Consider the following 18,227-nt stretch of genomic DNA (forward strand, 5'->3'; position numbering starts at 1 on the left):
ATTGGTCAGTCACGCCAAGCCCTAGCACTTACACTCAAAATGCCAGCTTCCATAACAAAGAATAAAACTCAAAGGTACTTCATCTTTTTTCCTCGTTACCAAAAATAGGCAAATCAAGTAAGTGCTAGAAGGTGATGGCAAAGGTCAATCAATTAGAAGGACCAAAACTCAATACTCCATCTGAACATGTTTTTTTTTTGAGGACATAATGAACATATGAAATAGAAAGTGCTTGAGAATTTCTTACCAAAAAAGTATATCCTCCATGTAGCCTCCTCATGGCCAACGTGAATGGGTTCCCAATTTTTGGCTCTGAGGTGGGTAGGGAACGTGGTTGATGAAAAATTAACCCCAAAATACATGGCTGAAAAAAAAATAACAAATGCTTCCCCCCTCAAAACCCTTAAAAGAAACCATTATAGTGACTCTGACCTCTCTAGCTCAGATGATGAACAAAGATCCAAAACTAGGAAAACTTTACCATCTAGTCATAGTAAACTTCCCAAGATTCCTAGTTAATAGAAAAGAAAAAGATTGGAGACTTATCACCTTTTCTAATAGAAAAAATATTATCAACAAAAAGCAAGGCAAAAGCAATTAAAAAAAATAAAAGATGGAAATTTGTTAGTCGAAGTAACTAATTATGAAGATGCCCAATCTCTTCTTAAAATGGAGAATTTTCATGAGTATAAATGCAAAGTCCTTCCACATGAAAAACTAAACACTTCAAAAGGAGTGATTAGAAGCTACGAGCTATCATTAGCAACAGAGGAAGAATTAAAAACCTAATTGATAAAACAAGGAGTGGTCATCCATATCAACATAAAAAGACACAATAAAATGATAACTACTAATACATATATATTAACTTTCAATACACCAACAATACCCAAAGAAATTAAGATCGGCTACTTAAACATAAAAGTAGATCAATACATTCCAGCTTCATTAAGGTGTTTCAACTGGCCAAAATATGGACATCATAAAGAAGTCTGTAAAGGAAAAAGAATATGTGGAAAATGCAGCGACAGAAAACCAGACCACACCGATGAAGAATGCATAAATGATGTGAAATGTGCTACCTGCAGAGGAGATCATCCGGTCTTCTCTAAAATTTTCTCAGAAACCATAAAAATAGTTGATATGTACTTGAAAGACAACACATATGCTGAGACAACAAAAATGATAACTAAAGCATGCCAACATAATGAAATACATGATCAATATAAGGAACTTTTAAACAAACTGATTGCATTAAACATTAAAGAATGGACAGAATTTCAAAATGGCCTAACAAAAAATGCTCAAATCTAGATAAGAAAACAATAGAAATAACAAACCCAAACAAAGAAAGTAAGATTCCATCTACAATAGAAACATTAAAAAGATTACCACGGAAAACAAGAAAACAACCACCAGAAACTAATAAAAATATAAGCAACAATAAAACAACAAATAAAGAATGCTCTAGAAAAGAAGAAAATCATACAATGGACACTCAAAACAGATTACAAATACCAGAAAAAAAAAAAAATGGAAACCAAAAAAAAAGCAGATAAAAAAGAACAAACACAAGTAATCAAGATGGGAAAAATGAACAAGAAACCAAAACAGCAACAGCCCAAGCAAGACCCAGATCGACATCCAGATCCAAACAAAAATGAGAAAAAACTTGGTACAACACTTCACCAAAGACACAAACTCAGACAAAAGACAAACCCTCTACCTCTAAAGAGATGGAAATAGAGGAAAATAAAAATAAATAAATCATCCAATGGAATTATCATGAAATAAAATCTAATTATAACAAATTTCTTATACTTATTTCATTCTTCAATCCAGCCATTCTCTGCTTACAAGAAACCTTCCTACAAAACAATAAGCAATTTCAAAACTCCAAACTATGAACAATACAATTATTTCCATAACACAGGCCTTCGTGCTAATGGAGGCACCTCAATTCTTGTAAGAAATTACATACTTCAAAGTAATTTCTCTGTCAAAACAAATCTCCAAACAATCACAACTCAAGTCATATTATACAAAACAATCACAATCTGCTCAATATACCTTCCCTCTAATGAACCAATAGATTAAAAGAACTAGAACATTTAATAAAACTACCTTCACCATTCATCCTCCTAGGAGACTTTAACTGCTACAGTACGTTATGGGGATGTAAAGTCACAAACTCAAAAGGAAATAAAATTAACAAAAATGACTTGTCTTCTCAATCAAAAAGAAATCCCACATACTTAAATCCAATAAACTGATCAATTAGTGCCATTGATCTTACCATGTGCGATCCATCAAGCTTCTTGGATTACACATGAAGCACCTACGAAGAACCATGTGGAAATGATTACTACCCTATTATAATCATACAATAACTCCATCCAAAACCACATACTCAGATGGAACAAAAACAAAGCCAACTGGCCCAAATTCAAAGAATTCTGTTCATTACAATTAACAGAACACCGAATCCAAACAATGGAAGAATTCACCGAAATACTCATAAAAATAGCAGAAAAATGCATACCTAAAAATTCTCCTTCTGAAACAAAAAACAAACTATCGTTCAATCCAGAATGTAAAACAACTATCAGACAAAAAAAAAGCAGCCTTCAGAAAATTTAAAAAAAAAAACAAATTAATAGAATTGGTCTTTATCAAAAAATTTAAAAATTGATCTTTATCAAAAAAAAAAAAAAAAAAAAAGACTCTCTCATACAACAGCAATAGTAGGGGTCAAAGGTTCCCTGAACCCATAGATATTTTGCATAAAATAACCCAAAAGGGTTTTTTTTTTTGGTTTTTTTTTACATGGGGGTCACCACTTATCAAGGCCCGAAGGCCACTCAGGGATAAGGGTTATTGCGTGTATAGTAATCAATGAGATAGTATTGTAGTAATCATTAGTATTGGGGGTTTTGATAGAGTGTCTTACTTAAGGAGGCGGTTTGTCAGGAGTTTGGTTATGTTGGACTTGAAGATGTCCAAGTTGTAGTCAGGTGGGAAACAGGCAAGCGGCAGAGAGTTCCACTGGTGTGCAGTTCTAAGAAAGAAGCTTTGCTCATGGAATCTATGTTTGGATTTAGGCACAGATAAAGAGTGGGGAAAATTATTGACAGTAGTTTCAGCCAGACGGGTGTTTCTCATGAAAGATTGGCGAGGGGGGACGAGGGATTGGAGCTCAGACGAGCACCTGCCATGGAAATAACGATAAAACAAAGACAGGCTCGCAACGTCTCTCCTGTGGGAGAGAGGTTGCAGTGAAGAGAAAAGGGCATCCCCCACTAAACCATGAAGTCTATTTTGTACTCTGTGAAGGCAGGATAGGCTGTTTTTAGCAGCTCCTACCCAGATGTGGCAGCAGTACTCCATCCTTGGACTTACTTGGTTTTTATACAGATAGAGGATTGCATCAGTAGTGAGATATCTTCTGGAGTGGTAGAAGGATCCCACCATTTTCCCAGCGTCCCTGGCAACAAATTTGATGTACGTGTTCCATTTCAGATCAGGAGTAAAGGTCAAACACAGAAGCTTGTCAAAACATGGAGCCTCCCCAAGACAAGAGCCATCCATTTCAATTGATGCCAGATGGGGAGCAGAATGTTGATGATGTAAAGATAGAAGCTTGGTTTTGGATGAATTAAAAGTGACCAGCCAACTCTTCCTCCATTGTACCACATGCTCAAGATCAGAGGAGAGAGAATTAGAGAGAACTTTGTCATTTACGGCCTTTGATATGTTGCCATAGATGGTCGTGTCATCAGCATAGATGTCAACGAATGATTTAAGTATGTGTTTTGGGAGATCATTGATGTAGATCAGGAAGAGAGTTGGGCCCAGAATGGACCCCTGAGGGACTCCAGCATTAATACTGTGGGCCTCTGATTTCTGCCCATCAACCACTGCTCTTATGAACCTATCAGAGAGAAATGATTTAATGATTGAGAAAACATTTCCAGTAATACCGTAGCTGGAAATCTTGTGAAGTAGGCCCTTATGCCATACCTTATCGAAGGCCTTCGATATGTCAAGAGCAATTGCCCTGGAAAGGAAACCTTTGTCAAGAGATTCACTAATCCTATGTGATATAACCGTTAGCACATCTGCTGTAGATCTTGCAGAGTGGAAACCATATTGCATGTCACTAAGAAGGTTATTTCTGCTGAGGTGGTTGACTACTTCTTTATTTAATATGGATTCCAACAACTTACTCATGACACAGAGGAGACTTATTGGTCTGTACTGAGAGGGAGATGACTTTTCACCTGAATTCTTAAATACAGGGCATACTGATGAGGTTTTCCAGGGTGTTGGAAAGCACTTCTCCTTAAGGCAACGCTTAAACAGTTTTGTAAGTATGGGGGCAAGTTCTGGTTGGAGCTTTTTCAGCACTATAACTGGAATGCTGTCAAGGCCAGTTGCTTTACTGGAATCAAGGTTCTTGATTAGCTTGGCGACCTCACGCACAGATATTTGTATGTTGCATAGAGTGTTGTCTGTTATAGGAGGAAATACGGGGAGTTGATGGTCATTGTCGCATAGGATAGAATTAGCTGCAAAGTTCTTGGTAAATAGTCTGGCCTTGTCTGATGCTGACGAGATGACCTCAGGTCCATTGATGATAGTTGGGATAGAACGCACGCTTCTGTTCAAGATCCTGTTTGCTATTTGCCAAAACTGGTGGGAACCAAGCCGCTGCTCAGCTACTTTGGATTTAACAGACTGAGCATATAGCTCTCTTGCATGTTTTATCACTCTTTTACAGTGGTTGCTGGCAGTCCTGAAAGCAGCTTTAGTCTCAATACATCTATTACGTTGGTAGCTATGGAAAAAGTGATTTCTGTGCGCGATGGCAGCAGCACATTCAGGCGAGAACCATGGCTGGCTGTTAGGTTTTTGTTGGAATTTTTTGGATGGTATGAATCGGTCTATGCCTACAATTAACCATTCGGTCAGGTCTGATACTATAGAGGACACATCCTTTTTAAACATGGAATGCAGAGGTAGGTCAGATATGAATGTACGGAAGCTGTCCCAGTCAGCCATAGAGTATCGATATACAGTACAGTGAAGAGGTACATCTAAAGACTTATAACATTTCATTTTTATCTTAACTGTTACAACGGAGTGATCAGAGGATCCCAGATGAGATAGAATGGAACATGAACACAGCTCAGGGGATGTTGTGAGAAAAAGGTCTAGAAGGCTTACATATTGACCAAGTGTATCGGGCACACAGGTGGGTTTGTGAACAATCTGAGTGAGGTCATAGGCAATGGCAAAGTCATGACAGAACCTTCCCTCATCATCTGTCTTATTTGAGTTATGGACATTGAAGTCACCGCAAATGTGAATGTTAGCCGAAGGATGAGCAGACAGGATGTGGTCAATTTTCTCAGATATGCTCTTAAAGATAGTAACCCTCCTGTTGTGGGGGGCGATAGAGGACAAATATAAATGCAGTGGTGTAAGTTAGTGCAACCCGGAAGCACATGTAAGGTAAATTAGGGTCTTCTCTGGAGATATCCCTATCACATGGAAAGCCATCTTTGATGTAGGCACATATTCCATGCCCATGGTGATCTTGGGGGTCAGATTTAGATGTTAAGTTGGAGTATCCTTTAATTATGAATTCGTCTAGAGAAGTGGTTGGCCCTATGCCAGTTTCACTTAGAAAGAATAATCCGGTTTTGTCTTCTGTAATTGTGTTTCAACCTCTGGAAGGTTAGAACGTAGACCCCTGTTGGAGAAGGATACCTGGTAGTAGGGGTCTACGTTGGAGGATGGGGTTCTAGGTTTATTTATGTTTCTTTTTTGAAGATTTGTCATGATCGTTGAGGTTTTGGGGTTTATGGAGCAGATCGGTAGAGGGAAAATAAGAGAGAAAAAAAAAGACAAGAAATTTTTTTTTTTTTGTAGCACATGATAAGGTAAAGCCGTAACAATTACCCACTAGTATGGCATCGAGAGGCCCTACCAGAAGCTACTGTATGGTCCAGAATCCATTCACCAAATGGCAATACAGCAGCCCCAGTACTTTGCACCTGCTGATAGGACAGCCTCCTAAGTGGTAATCCAAGGTTCAGGTCCCTGACTATCAGGCAGGTAACATCAGCCCAGATGAAACGTTTACCTCCAGCACCCTTACTAGTGAGATGACCACAAGGATAGACATAGGAACAGAAATTTTCCGATATCTCAGGCTACTCTTTACAAAGTACTACCGACCTGGAAAGCAGCTTTTTCTTCACCCTTTGTCAGAAAAATCATTCATTGGAAATGAGGACTAAAGGACAAAAAAGGAGAAGCGAGAGGTACTGGAGCTGCCGATAACACATCTACATGCATTATCTACTCTCCATTGAAAAAAATAAAATAAATAAGTAAAAAAAAAAAAGGTGAGAAGGACTTATTAATATCTTCTTAAAGTCCGTTGCCCCATTCCCGGCTTGTACTTGAAGATAGTCTCCCCTCCCATGTTAGTGCACGGATACTTTTGCCTTTATCTAGGTCAAGCTGGGATGTTAAACCATTCCAGCTCCACCCCATAATAAATATGCTATAATGGAACTTTTATCAAATTGAAAAAGTCTGGTTATTTTTAACTTGTTTAAAAAGCTGGTTAAGAAGTAATACCTTTAGGGTTTTGTATTAACTTTAGCTAGAAGTAATGCATACTTTAGGAGAAGGAGAATAAAACCCCCAAAAAACGCGTGTTTTTCAGTTCAGATAATATGCAAATATAAGTTGGGAAATGTTCCATTTCATGGGAGACTTTTTTTTTTCTCGTTTTAAATATAAAAAAAGTATTGGTTAATAATAGTATTTTTGACAAAAAGGATTTAGGAGAAAGATAAAAAAAGATAATATTCAGAATTTAAGGTTGACAAATATTCAGAAATTAAGGTTGACATGCTGTAAAACCGAACAAAACAAACAAAACCATTTTTAGCAAAAGTTGTGACGTTTGTTTATTTTAGTCAAGTAGTAGTGATTGCAAAAACGACAACTTGTGCTTTTCATGTTTTTATTTTGAATAAATGATAAATGAAAATTATTTACAATGTTTTCACACTATCTCCACACATTATTATAGGCATAAAATTTTGTCTGAAAAGAAAAGTGGTGTTGTGTCAGGAATCCAAAAAAGCTATGGAGGTGATATTGAATGGAGTTATGTCTTTCCTAAGACCTGCATGTTATCATTGTAAGTAAGAAATTTACATGTTTTTAATCAAATTACATAATTTATAGTATCAAATAATTTGATTATTGCGTTTATCATTTATAGGATTAAAAAATTTGATTATTGCATAAGTCATAGGATTAATAATTTTATTTTATTTATCATTTATATGATTAAAACATTTTATTACTGCATTTATCATTCATGGGATCAAATAATTTGATAACTGTTTTTAGAATTTGTAGGATTAAATAATTTGATGATTGCATTTATTATTTAAAAGAGTTAACTTATTTGATTATTACATTTATCATTTATAAGATTAAATAATTTTATTACTGGATTTATCATTTATAGGATTAAATAATTTTATTATTGCATTCATAATTTAAAAGATTAACATTTGATTATTGCATTTATCATAGTATTATATAATTTGATTATTGTATTTATCATTTATAAGATTACATAATTGTAGTACTACATTTATCATATGATTAAATAATTTTATTAATGCATTTATCATTTAAAGGATTAAATAATTTGATTATTGTATTTATCATTTATAGTATTAAATAATTTGATTACTGCAATTTTAACTGGGATTATAACCAATTAGTGTACAATAATATGAAAATATAACAGAGTTATGTTAAAATGAAATTATTATTTATTTATTTTTTATTTATTCATTTTTTTTTTTTTTGCAGTGGTTTGCAAATGTATCTGCTCCCATTGCTGACAGGATTACTGGAACGAGATCCAAAAAAGACTTGGAATTTTGACCAGTACTTTAGCGAAGTCCAAGAAATTGTTTCCAAGAAAATAATTCATGTCTTCAGTGCGGAAGATTTTATAAGTTACAGGATCTACATAAATAGCAAAGAAAAGTAAACATTTTTTATTTGTTATCTTCATAATTATTTGTTTTCATAATTATTGTTATCTTCATAATTATTGTTATCTTCATAATTATTGTTATCTTCATAATTATTGTTATCTTCATAATTATTGTTATCTTCATAATTATTTGTTATTTTCATAATTATTGTGATATTTCTGTAAAATTTTCTAGTTTTCTCTAAGTGACTGCAAACTTGTAGGTGGAAGTTTTTGTGGCATGAATATTATTCTTACAAAAAAAAAACTTCCCGGCATAATTAAATTACTTTTTCATCATCATCATCATCTTTCAGCCATAGTCAAAATGATAAAGTTCACATACTTATGCCAGATATCTCAGTCCTACATTACTGCTTCCAGGTCCCACCTATTAACATTAACATCCTTAGCAATGACAGCTGGGTGTGTGAACATTCTACGTCTGGAATGGGTAGTAAGTCTCACAGAAGTAGGGAAGGATTAACTTCAATTACTCCTCTCGAACAATTACTCCTCTATGAAAATTGTCTGTAGACTGCATCACCTTGCTTTGATAATAGATGATGCAAATGGACAAATACTTAACATAATTAAATCCTTCTTGAATCACAATGTAATATTATGAAAATAAACAATATTTTACTTGTTTGTTTAAATATATTTCAGAGTCAAACTCCATCCTCAGTATTTTGTACATCTTTGTTTGTTTTTTTTATTTGGCTTTCAAGTGCATCTGATGCATATTTTATTTTATTCAAATTAAATCAATGCTCCTATAACGCAACTCACACCCCTGACGTTAATCTTGTGTAGCCAACGCACCATTCCAGGATTTCAAAATACAACCGCTGAGAGACAACGCACGGATCTTCATCCAACTTTACAACATGGCAGAAAAAAAAAACAAACAAAACAGTACAAAATACTGAGGATGGAGTTTGACTCCAAAATATATTTAAATTATAAATTTCAAACAAGTAAAATATTGTTTATTTTCATAATATTGCATTGTCATTTTGCAACATCTCTTCTGTGAAAAAGGAAAAATGCAATGGAAAATTGTTTATTATTTATTCATATTTTTGTTGTAATAGAATGAAAAATTATTAGATAAGGATTGCATAAATCTTTCATATACTAACGTTTATAAAAATTTTTAGATAGATTATTCATTTGGATTCTTTGGACTACTGTTCTCATTTTGAGTGTCATTTTCACAACGTTTCAGTTTATGTAACTTCCAACATTTTTCGGATGTATCTTGCTGAACTTGGGAATCTGCATTTCAAACAGAACCTTTATTTAATCCATGGAGGTAGAACACTCTTGTTCCATTAGCAGAAGTTTTTTTTTTTTTTAGTTAATTCCATCAGCAGAAGTTTTGTTTTTTTAGTTAATTCCATCAGCAGAAGTTTTATTTTTATTTTTAGTTAATTCCATCAGCAGAAGTTTTGTTTTTTTAGTTAATTCCATCAGCAGAAGTTTTTGTTTTTTAGTTAATTCCACCAGAAGTTTTTTTTTTGTTAATTCCATCAGCAGAAGTTTTGTTTTTTTAGTTAATTCCACCAGCAGAAGTTTTTGTTTTTTAGTTAATTCCATCAGCAGAAGTTTTTTTTTTTTTTTAGTTAATTCCATCAGCAGATGTTTTTTTAGTTAATTCCATCAGCAGAAGTTTTTGTTTTAGTTAATTCCATCAGCAAAAGTTTTTGTTTTTTAGTTAATTCCATCAGCAGAAGTTTTTTTTTTTTTAGTTAATTCCATCAGCAGAAGTTTTTTTTTTTTTAGTTAATTCCATCAGCAGAAGTTTTTTTTTTTTTAGTTAATTCCATCAGCAGAAGTTTTTGTTTTAGTTAATTCCATCAGCAGAAGTTTTTTTTTTTTTTTAGTTAATTCCATCAGCAGAAGTTTTTTTTTTTTGCTAGTTAATTCCAACTGTCACAATTTTAAATGGTAAATTCAGACTCTTTCGATTTTAAAAGCTCCCACTTCAACCTCTAAAGCAATAAATTATGTATTTCTTTCTTGTGGATTTCCAAAGAACTTTATGGACATGATAATTAAATATAAAAAAATTTCAAAACCTATTTTTCACTTATTTGAATGTTAAGATTTTTTTATGAAAACTTATTGCACCACAAAAGTTGAACTTTGATAACCGATTATGGCCAACCAAATTTTAAAATTATATTGCCTTAAGTGCATTCTTTCCTTGACTTTTAAATTCAAATTTGACCAAATCTCCACTCATTGAGTGCTTTGAAGTTGAGTTAAACATGCAGCTTTGACCACTACATGGTTCTACCAACAAGTCGCTGACCTCAAACATTGGATTTTTCGTTCATCCTGTCTTCTTATGGCAGCATCATAATTTTCTTACTGGTGACTGATGGGGACGCACACGGGTCCACAAGTATAAAAATGAAACAAAACCAACACAAGAAAAACACAAACGCCGATGCTTCACGTATTTGTCAGTTGAACTCTTGAGTGTATATGTTTCTCTGTGTTAGTTCACATGCATGTCCTGTCAAGGCTAGGTGCGTCTATTGCTATTAGTTCATCTCCCCATCTCACTCGAAGAACCTCCAAGTGACCAACTGCTCTCAGCCGTACCTAAAATCCAATTGTCCACCTGAGTGTTCAGGCCTCAGCTGACTAAACATCCAACTGGCCACCCCATCACCTGTTAAGTGTCTTTCCTATTGTTTAATCCTTAGTCTATTGTTCAGTCTGTTTGCTAATAGTTTATGATTTGATCTTTTTTTTTTTTTTCCCCCCATAAAATGTTATAAAAACAAAATTATATATAAATAACATTCTTAAACTTATAGATAAATCAATTTCCTTTTTGTTTGGTTCAGAAATGAGGGATCATTGCACCAAGAGATCACCACACTCTTCAGCTCATCGAGGTTCACTTTGGTGTTGACTTTCAAGCTGCCTTCGAAGATGTGAAGTGGCATGATGTGGCTGTCGCTTGAAACCATACCAAAGACCAAAACCATAGCCGGAAAATTTATATTCATCATCCTGGACATGTCCCTGTTATCCGAATTTGTATATGTATTATTGCCTGGACATGTCCCTGTTATCCGAATTTGTATATGTATTATTGCCTGGACATGTCCCTGTTATCCGAATTTGTATATGTATTATTGTCATAACTTGGATTGGTAAAGAGCATGAGTTGTACAGCGGCACATCTCCAATCTCACTCATTGAACATTGTGTCACTTTTAAACATGATAGAAGACTCCTATCACTTTTGGGATTTGTACACAACTGGCAAACTAGTAGATGGTCTGCAACAAGTCGTCTTTTCTAGGGTGCCACCCTGTATATAGTACATGGTTTTTTATGGTAATCTGAAAAGAAAATAATAAAAATAAACAACTCTACAGCTATGAGGTGCCTTCAATAAATTTTCAGACTTATTTCGTATGGGCACTTCTATTGATAGTACACACATGAAACTCAAGTCCTCCAACTGCAATGCACTTGCACTGTTCCAACAACTTCTGAAAGACCCCATGGAAATTCTCTTGTGTGAGTGTTTCAATGACCCTCATCACATCCTCTTTCATCTTCTCAACCTCTATGGTTTTCCTTGAGCTTAGGGAATAACCGAAAGTCACAGGGAGCAAAGTCTGGACTTTAGCAAGGATGAGGAACTGTCTTGATGCCTATCTTAGTCATGACAGCATCTTTCTTTCTGATCTTTCCTGAGCACACTTGGGACAAACTTCACACAAACCTTCTGTATTTTCAGTTCCTCATGAATAATTGTGTGTACAGTTCCCACACTGACATCAAACTGTGCAGTTATTGTCTCTATAGATACACAGCAGTCCTTATCCATGAAATTCTTTATTTGGCCAATCAACTCTAGTGTTCTGACTTCCTTACTCTCCCCATACCCCTTATCATTCCTCACAGACTCCCTGCCTTCTTTGAATTTCTTATGCCACTCAAAAACTGATGCTCGATTCATGCAAGATGGTCCAAAATCAGTCTGAAGCATTTTTCCAAATTTAAAACAGAATTTTATTGCATGTCATTCTTCTAAAGTGTCATCACGTCCAGATTGCATTTTTGAAATTCACCAGCTGTGACGATAAGGCTTTAGTAGGGTGTATTCCAATTCCTTCTGTAACTGTTCATTTGAACCTGAAATCATAAAAATTAGTCATCTCATAAAATGTACAGCAACAACATAGTGAATTTTCAAGGGTCTACAACAATTTTAAATGCCTGTACAAAAAATTGTGGAAATTTATTACAGGCACCCCTCATATATAGTTACACTAAACATAATTAAATACATTAGTCCTAATACAATTGAATGCACATTTTATGAATAATTTAAAAATTATGTGCTAAACAAAAAGGCAAAACATATATCATCCCCATAGCGTCATTATCGGTAGAAAACATGTACAAAGGACAGGTATGCTCTGGTCTGGTGTGAAGCGAGCAAAACAGAGCAAATTATCGTCTTAATTCTCAACCACGTTTCCGTATGAGTGTTGTGATCACATCTTATGTTCAATGAGATTTATTACAAAATAAACACTAAACGTTCACCGAGAGACATAACTTTGGCTTATAGTAATTTTTCACAAGGGGAGATAATCCTGTCGTCGTTAAGAAATGTTGGCAAACCGTACATTATAAATTATTATTTTATGTATTAACAAGATAATACGAATCACATCTTATGTTCAATGAGATTTATTACAAAATAAACACTAAACCTGAAATCGTAAAAATTGGTCAGTCATCTCATAAAATGTTTAGCAATAACGTACTGAATTTTCAAGCATCTATGACAATTTTAAATGCCTGTACAAAATTAGCCTAAAACCTAATTGAAGACACCTCGTACATATTAAGAGATTTTAAAAGAATCCAAATTTTTAATTGTATCAGAATTGGGAATTTAGAACAGAATCACTAATTGTATTGGAATTAGGAACTTAGAACAGAATGAGTAATTGTATTGAAATCAGGGGGAAAATATTGGAATTGTCCCATCACTAATTGTTGTATTTTTTATATATCAGTGTGAGTGTGTCATCATTGGATCAGAACTACAACAAAATAAACAACCTCTAAATCGTGTGATACATAATCTCTGATGCCATCCAAATGTAAATGAAGAATTTGAGGTCAATTTAACCCAGGCTGATTTGTCGACTTTTGTTTAATTTGATGCATGAATCTTAAAACCAGAAAAGGTTTTATTTTTATTCATTTCTTTTTTTTTTTATCTAGTTTCACAAATCTTCAAGAATTGATCGCCTTACAGACCGAGGTTACTGCTGCAAATCAGCTTCTCCTGTTTGAGGGACGTTTGCTCTATGACGTTGTCAACACCCAACAAACGGTTGACACGTACCCACCAAACATTACGCAGGAGCATCCAATATTCTTGATTGTCCCACCTACAAGCAAGACATTGACATTAGATGCGAGGATACGTAAGTAGTTCTTTCTTAATCTTGCATCGATGCCAACTAAATGTAACCTCATGTTTCATTTAAATTTGCCAAATTCATCCATTTGTTCTAAACCGCTGATGCTGTGATTCTTGCTGATGCTGACTGATAATCAGTTGTTACTGCATGTGTGCATGCGAGTGCGTACGTTTTATGAAACAAAAGTCATCTGATGTGCTTTCTTGATATCATTATTTGCTTCTTATTTAGAATTTAACTTAAGAAAATTAAAAAACGGAAAAATCTTCATGATGTGTGTATTAGTGTTTGGACAATTAATCGGAATTAAGAATTGGGAAAATCAGAACTTTTAAGGGAATCGGTATCAGAATCAGAAAAATTAGTATCTATTTTCCGATGCTAAAGACGATTTTTTTAATTGCCTTCTTTATTTTTGTTAAAATCAAAATCTTTCACTGCTGATAATAATAAAATAATATTGATTTATTGATTTTTAACTAATATTGAGACTAAAATTTGTAGATCATTGCTTAGAAGTGTATTCTTTTATGCTTGAATATCTGCACATTTACCATAATTGTAAAAAATAACTACTTCCTTCCATGGTTAAATATTTAGAGATTTATAAAGAATTAGAATCTGTAATTTAGTAAGGAATCAGTAATTGTATTCGGAATCAAGAAAAATACTGTAATCTTCCCATCACATAACTAAGATGTCATATTCCAAAAATCATATGAATTGATTAAGTAGTTTTTTTAACTAAGAAAATCAAAATTTTAGTGATTAAAATGTTTTAATTTTTTGAATACAAACAGAATCTCGGTAGTTGAATTAAGTTGTTGCCCTTGAATTTTAACACATTCTAAAACAAAATGGCAGCTCCTAGATCCCATCTTGTTTCCTTATAAAATTTTATTTTCTTAGTTAAAAAACCTACTTGATCAATTTATGTAATGTTTGGAATATGACATGTATTTCTTGTATTTTTTTTTTAGACTGTATTATGCCAAATATACTTTTTTATAACTGACTGTATTATGCCAAATATACTTTTATAACTAACCATATTATGCCAAATATACTTTTTTATAACTGACTGTATTATGCCAATATACTTTTATAACTAACCATATTATGCCAAATATACTTTTTTTTATTGCATTTTCACCCCAGACAAGGCACAATGCCACTTTGATGAAGGGGACTACTATTTGGGACATAATTGCAGGGATACTATGTGAGGAGTTGAGCAGCAAGATGCCTGTTACAAAATCAGGGAAGGAATGGTTTGCTAGGTCCAATGTACAGTTTGAGGTAAACTGACTGGCAAGCATGTTAGCCTTCTCAGTTGCTTGCAAGCAACCTCATGATTGTTGGATAGTGGAGGGATTGTTGATTGTCCATTATTTACTGTTGTAGGTTTTCCAGAAATCACAAGTTCCTAAATTTTGTGCTTCAATTCTACCGCTCCAGTAGATATCTCAATATATCAGATGCAATTCTTTACTTGTATAAGAGCCAAGTACATCCTAGGATGGAGTGTTGTTGCCACATCTGGGCCGGAGTTACTTGAAGTACCTTATCAGAGTCAAAACAGACTTCATAATCTAGTAGGCGATGCATTTTTCTCTTTTCTGCAACTTCTTTCCCGCAGAAGAGACATTGCAAGTCTGTCTCTGCTCTGTCATTGTTTTCATGGTAAGTGTTTGACTGAATTCCAATCTATGGTTTCACCCTTGCCAACCTTTCACAAAAAAGACTCGTCTAACCGAAATCATTATCAATAAATTCCCTCACTCTTTATTGGTGCCTAAACCTAAACATGGATTCCATGAAGAAAATTTCTTTCCTAGAACTGCCCGCTTGTGGAACTCTCTTGTGCTGGTCTGCTTCTCAACTGACTAAAATATCGTTGTCTTCAAGTCCAACATAGACAAGTTCTTATTGAACCGTCCTCGTAAATAATCTAATTATACCAAATTACCACTACAAATGATTATTACGGAAATAACCCAATGACTACAATACACACGTTAACCCTTATCTTTGAGTGGCCTCCAGTTCTTGATACGTGGTAACCTCTTTGTAAAAAAAAAAAGCAAAAGCAGCAACATCCCACCCCTTCACTGTTGAAGTCTTTAGATTCTGGAAAACCTGATAGTTTCTCTAATAGTTTCTTCCATCAGACTGCTAGACTTTGGAATTCCTTTCCCGTTTGCTAGTTCCCTGACTGTACTAAGATGCAGAAGTTTAAATGTAATGCGAAAGACATTTCACTACTCTACTCTGCACGGTCCCCTGTTAAACATGATTCCAAATAGAAGCCCCTTACATCAAAGTGGCAATATGCCTTGTTTGTTAAATTAAACAAAAAATGGATGATTGTTTAATAATTTTTCTCTAATTTCAGCACCTTTTCCTCTTCTGGAACAGAATGTTCATTCAGTCGACCGCACTGTGTTGAGGAATAATGTTGGCATCATTTTTTACATCAAGAAAATAGTTTTACAACTTATGTTAAAACAGAATCTTCTTCGTGAAGCACTTCGCAACTTCATGTAAGTAAAATCACCAACGTTGCTAGGTACACATCTTGTATCAGTTCTGATTAATAAATCTGAAAAGATCGTTTCAATCATCTCATATGAAGAATGCAAACAACAGGCCAAACATATAGAATTACGGGTTGTTGGTTGCCATTTTCATTTTTTTTACTTTTGAAAATAAGTGAGTTTCTTGAATATTTCTAATACAACTTTTTTTTTCACCCTAAACAAGGCACAGTGCCACTTTGATGGAGTGGGCTACTATTGGGGACACTTCCTCTATCCTTTTCCTCTTTCTATCATCTTCACGGTAACTTGTTCATTTCAGTGAGAAAATTTCTAGAATAAAAAAAAAAGAAAACCTTTTTTCTATTGAAAAAAGAAAAAAAAATTAATCGTAAATAATACATTTTGTTTGGTAATTTTCAAAACATTAATTTTCTTAATTGAAATATGATTATGTGTAAATACTGGTTCTGTTTTTTAAACTAAACTTTTACGTCTGTTAAAAACTGGTTAAAAAATGGAACAGACAGACAAACATGTAGATAGATATAATATAAAAAACTTTTTAGTCTGTTGATTTAGAATGTATGTCTTATGACAAATTCATGGTTGAATATTATTAAATTTGTACTCATTTTTGCATTAAATACTAATCCTATTAATTCCTAACTGTGCATCGAATGGATGCCATAATACTTAGTTTGCTGCACCTTATCATAAAAAAGGTCCATACAAAATTTGAGCCAGATTGGTCCAGTAATTTCCGATAAAAAAATGGAACGAACAGAAAGACAAACTTCGAGAAATATGATATAATTTAGGAGAAAATAAATTTTAGGAAAAAAAAATTGTTCCATAAATGCTTATTTATGTGCAAGTGTTTTTTTGTTTGTTTTTATGTACGAACAAGTTATCATTTGTCAAGACCTAAAAGCCATTCAAGGACCAGGGTTAATGAGTGTTAGATGGACAGTGAAACAACACCTCTGGAGAATTCGTAACGATGGTTAAAACTAGGCACAACCTGATTATCAAAGAGGGCAGCTGAACAAGAACTCATTAACATTGGACTTTTCCCACCAGATTTTCAAGTTGCCTTTGCACTTTGTCAAGGAAAAGATGCTCTGAGTGTCACCTCCACAGATGTGACAACAGTACTTCATCTTATTTGACTCTTGTGCAGGTAGAGAATTGCATCATTCTTGAGTGGTAGAATGATCCAATTTTTTTCAGCTACCTTAGTAACAGCTTTGATGTAAATATTCTATTTCTGGTCTGGAGTGAAGGTAGGTCCTAGAGGGTTGTCAAGGCAGGAGAACGTCATTCATTTCAATTGAGGCAAAGTGAAGATCTGAGCATTGGTGGTGAAAGAAGTAAAACTTGGTTTTATATGACATTTTTCCCCATCGCACAGCATGTTCCATCCTGATCATTAATACTATTTGAAGTGTTGCCATAGATTGTTGTTTCATTTGCATGCCAATGAATTAATCAAAATGTGATTTGGTAGATCATTGACAGAGATTAATAATGAGTGTGCGAACAAAATCCATAATTCCTATCACTGAATAGATTGTTTTTGCTTGAGTTATTACAGATTCAAACAAATTACTCATGGCACGTAGGAGATTGACTGATCGGTTTGTATTAAGATGCATTCTTCGTATTGCTTGCCCTAAGGATTGAATATTTAATTTCCAGAAGATTATCACTTACAACTAAGTCATTACTTAGTATTTTGTCACACATCCATTCCTGATCTTAAGCAATGATCTACGAAATCACATTCTAAGATCATTTGTTGACATTTATGCAGATGACCCCACCATTTATGGCAACACTTTGAAGAGCATTAATAATAAAGATCTTTCTGATTCTCTCTTCAAACCTGAAGCACATAGTGTAATGGTTTGAACAAAGTAACCGGTTGCTTTTAATGCATCTAAAATCAAGCTTCTCTGCACCCCAGTGAACTGCTACGTGTTGGAAGTGAGAGAATTAGAAAAATCTTAATCATTAATGCTCTCCAAAGTGTTGCCGTAGAAGTTTTCCAAGATGATGGAAAACATTTATCCTTTATCTGATGACTAGCCTGAGTGCCTAGGATTGCCAGGTGTGTGTTGAGCAAAA

The 18,227-nt window shown here is 34.2% G+C and overlaps 1 protein-coding gene across 1 annotated transcript in view; it reads left to right on the forward strand.

Moving 5' to 3' along the window:
- Positions 1-18,227, forward strand: part of LOC145288497 (serine/threonine-protein kinase TBK1-like) — a 154,029-nt gene that overhangs the window by 102,184 nt on the left and 33,618 nt on the right. The window contains exons 8-11 of the mRNA XM_080136333.1: positions 7,112-7,222; positions 7,912-8,091; positions 13,358-13,563; positions 15,956-16,103. Of these exons, the coding sequence (XP_079992459.1) occupies positions 7,112-7,222; positions 7,912-8,091; positions 13,358-13,563; positions 15,956-16,103 (645 nt within the window). The remainder of the gene's footprint in view (positions 1-7,111; positions 7,223-7,911; positions 8,092-13,357; positions 13,564-15,955; positions 16,104-18,227) is intronic.

Source organism: Euprymna scolopes, chromosome 2, assembly GCF_053919585.1.
Source record: "Euprymna scolopes isolate OS-2025 chromosome 2, ASM5391958v1, whole genome shotgun sequence".
NCBI classification, from domain to species: Eukaryota; Metazoa; Mollusca; class Cephalopoda; order Sepiida; family Sepiolidae; genus Euprymna; species Euprymna scolopes.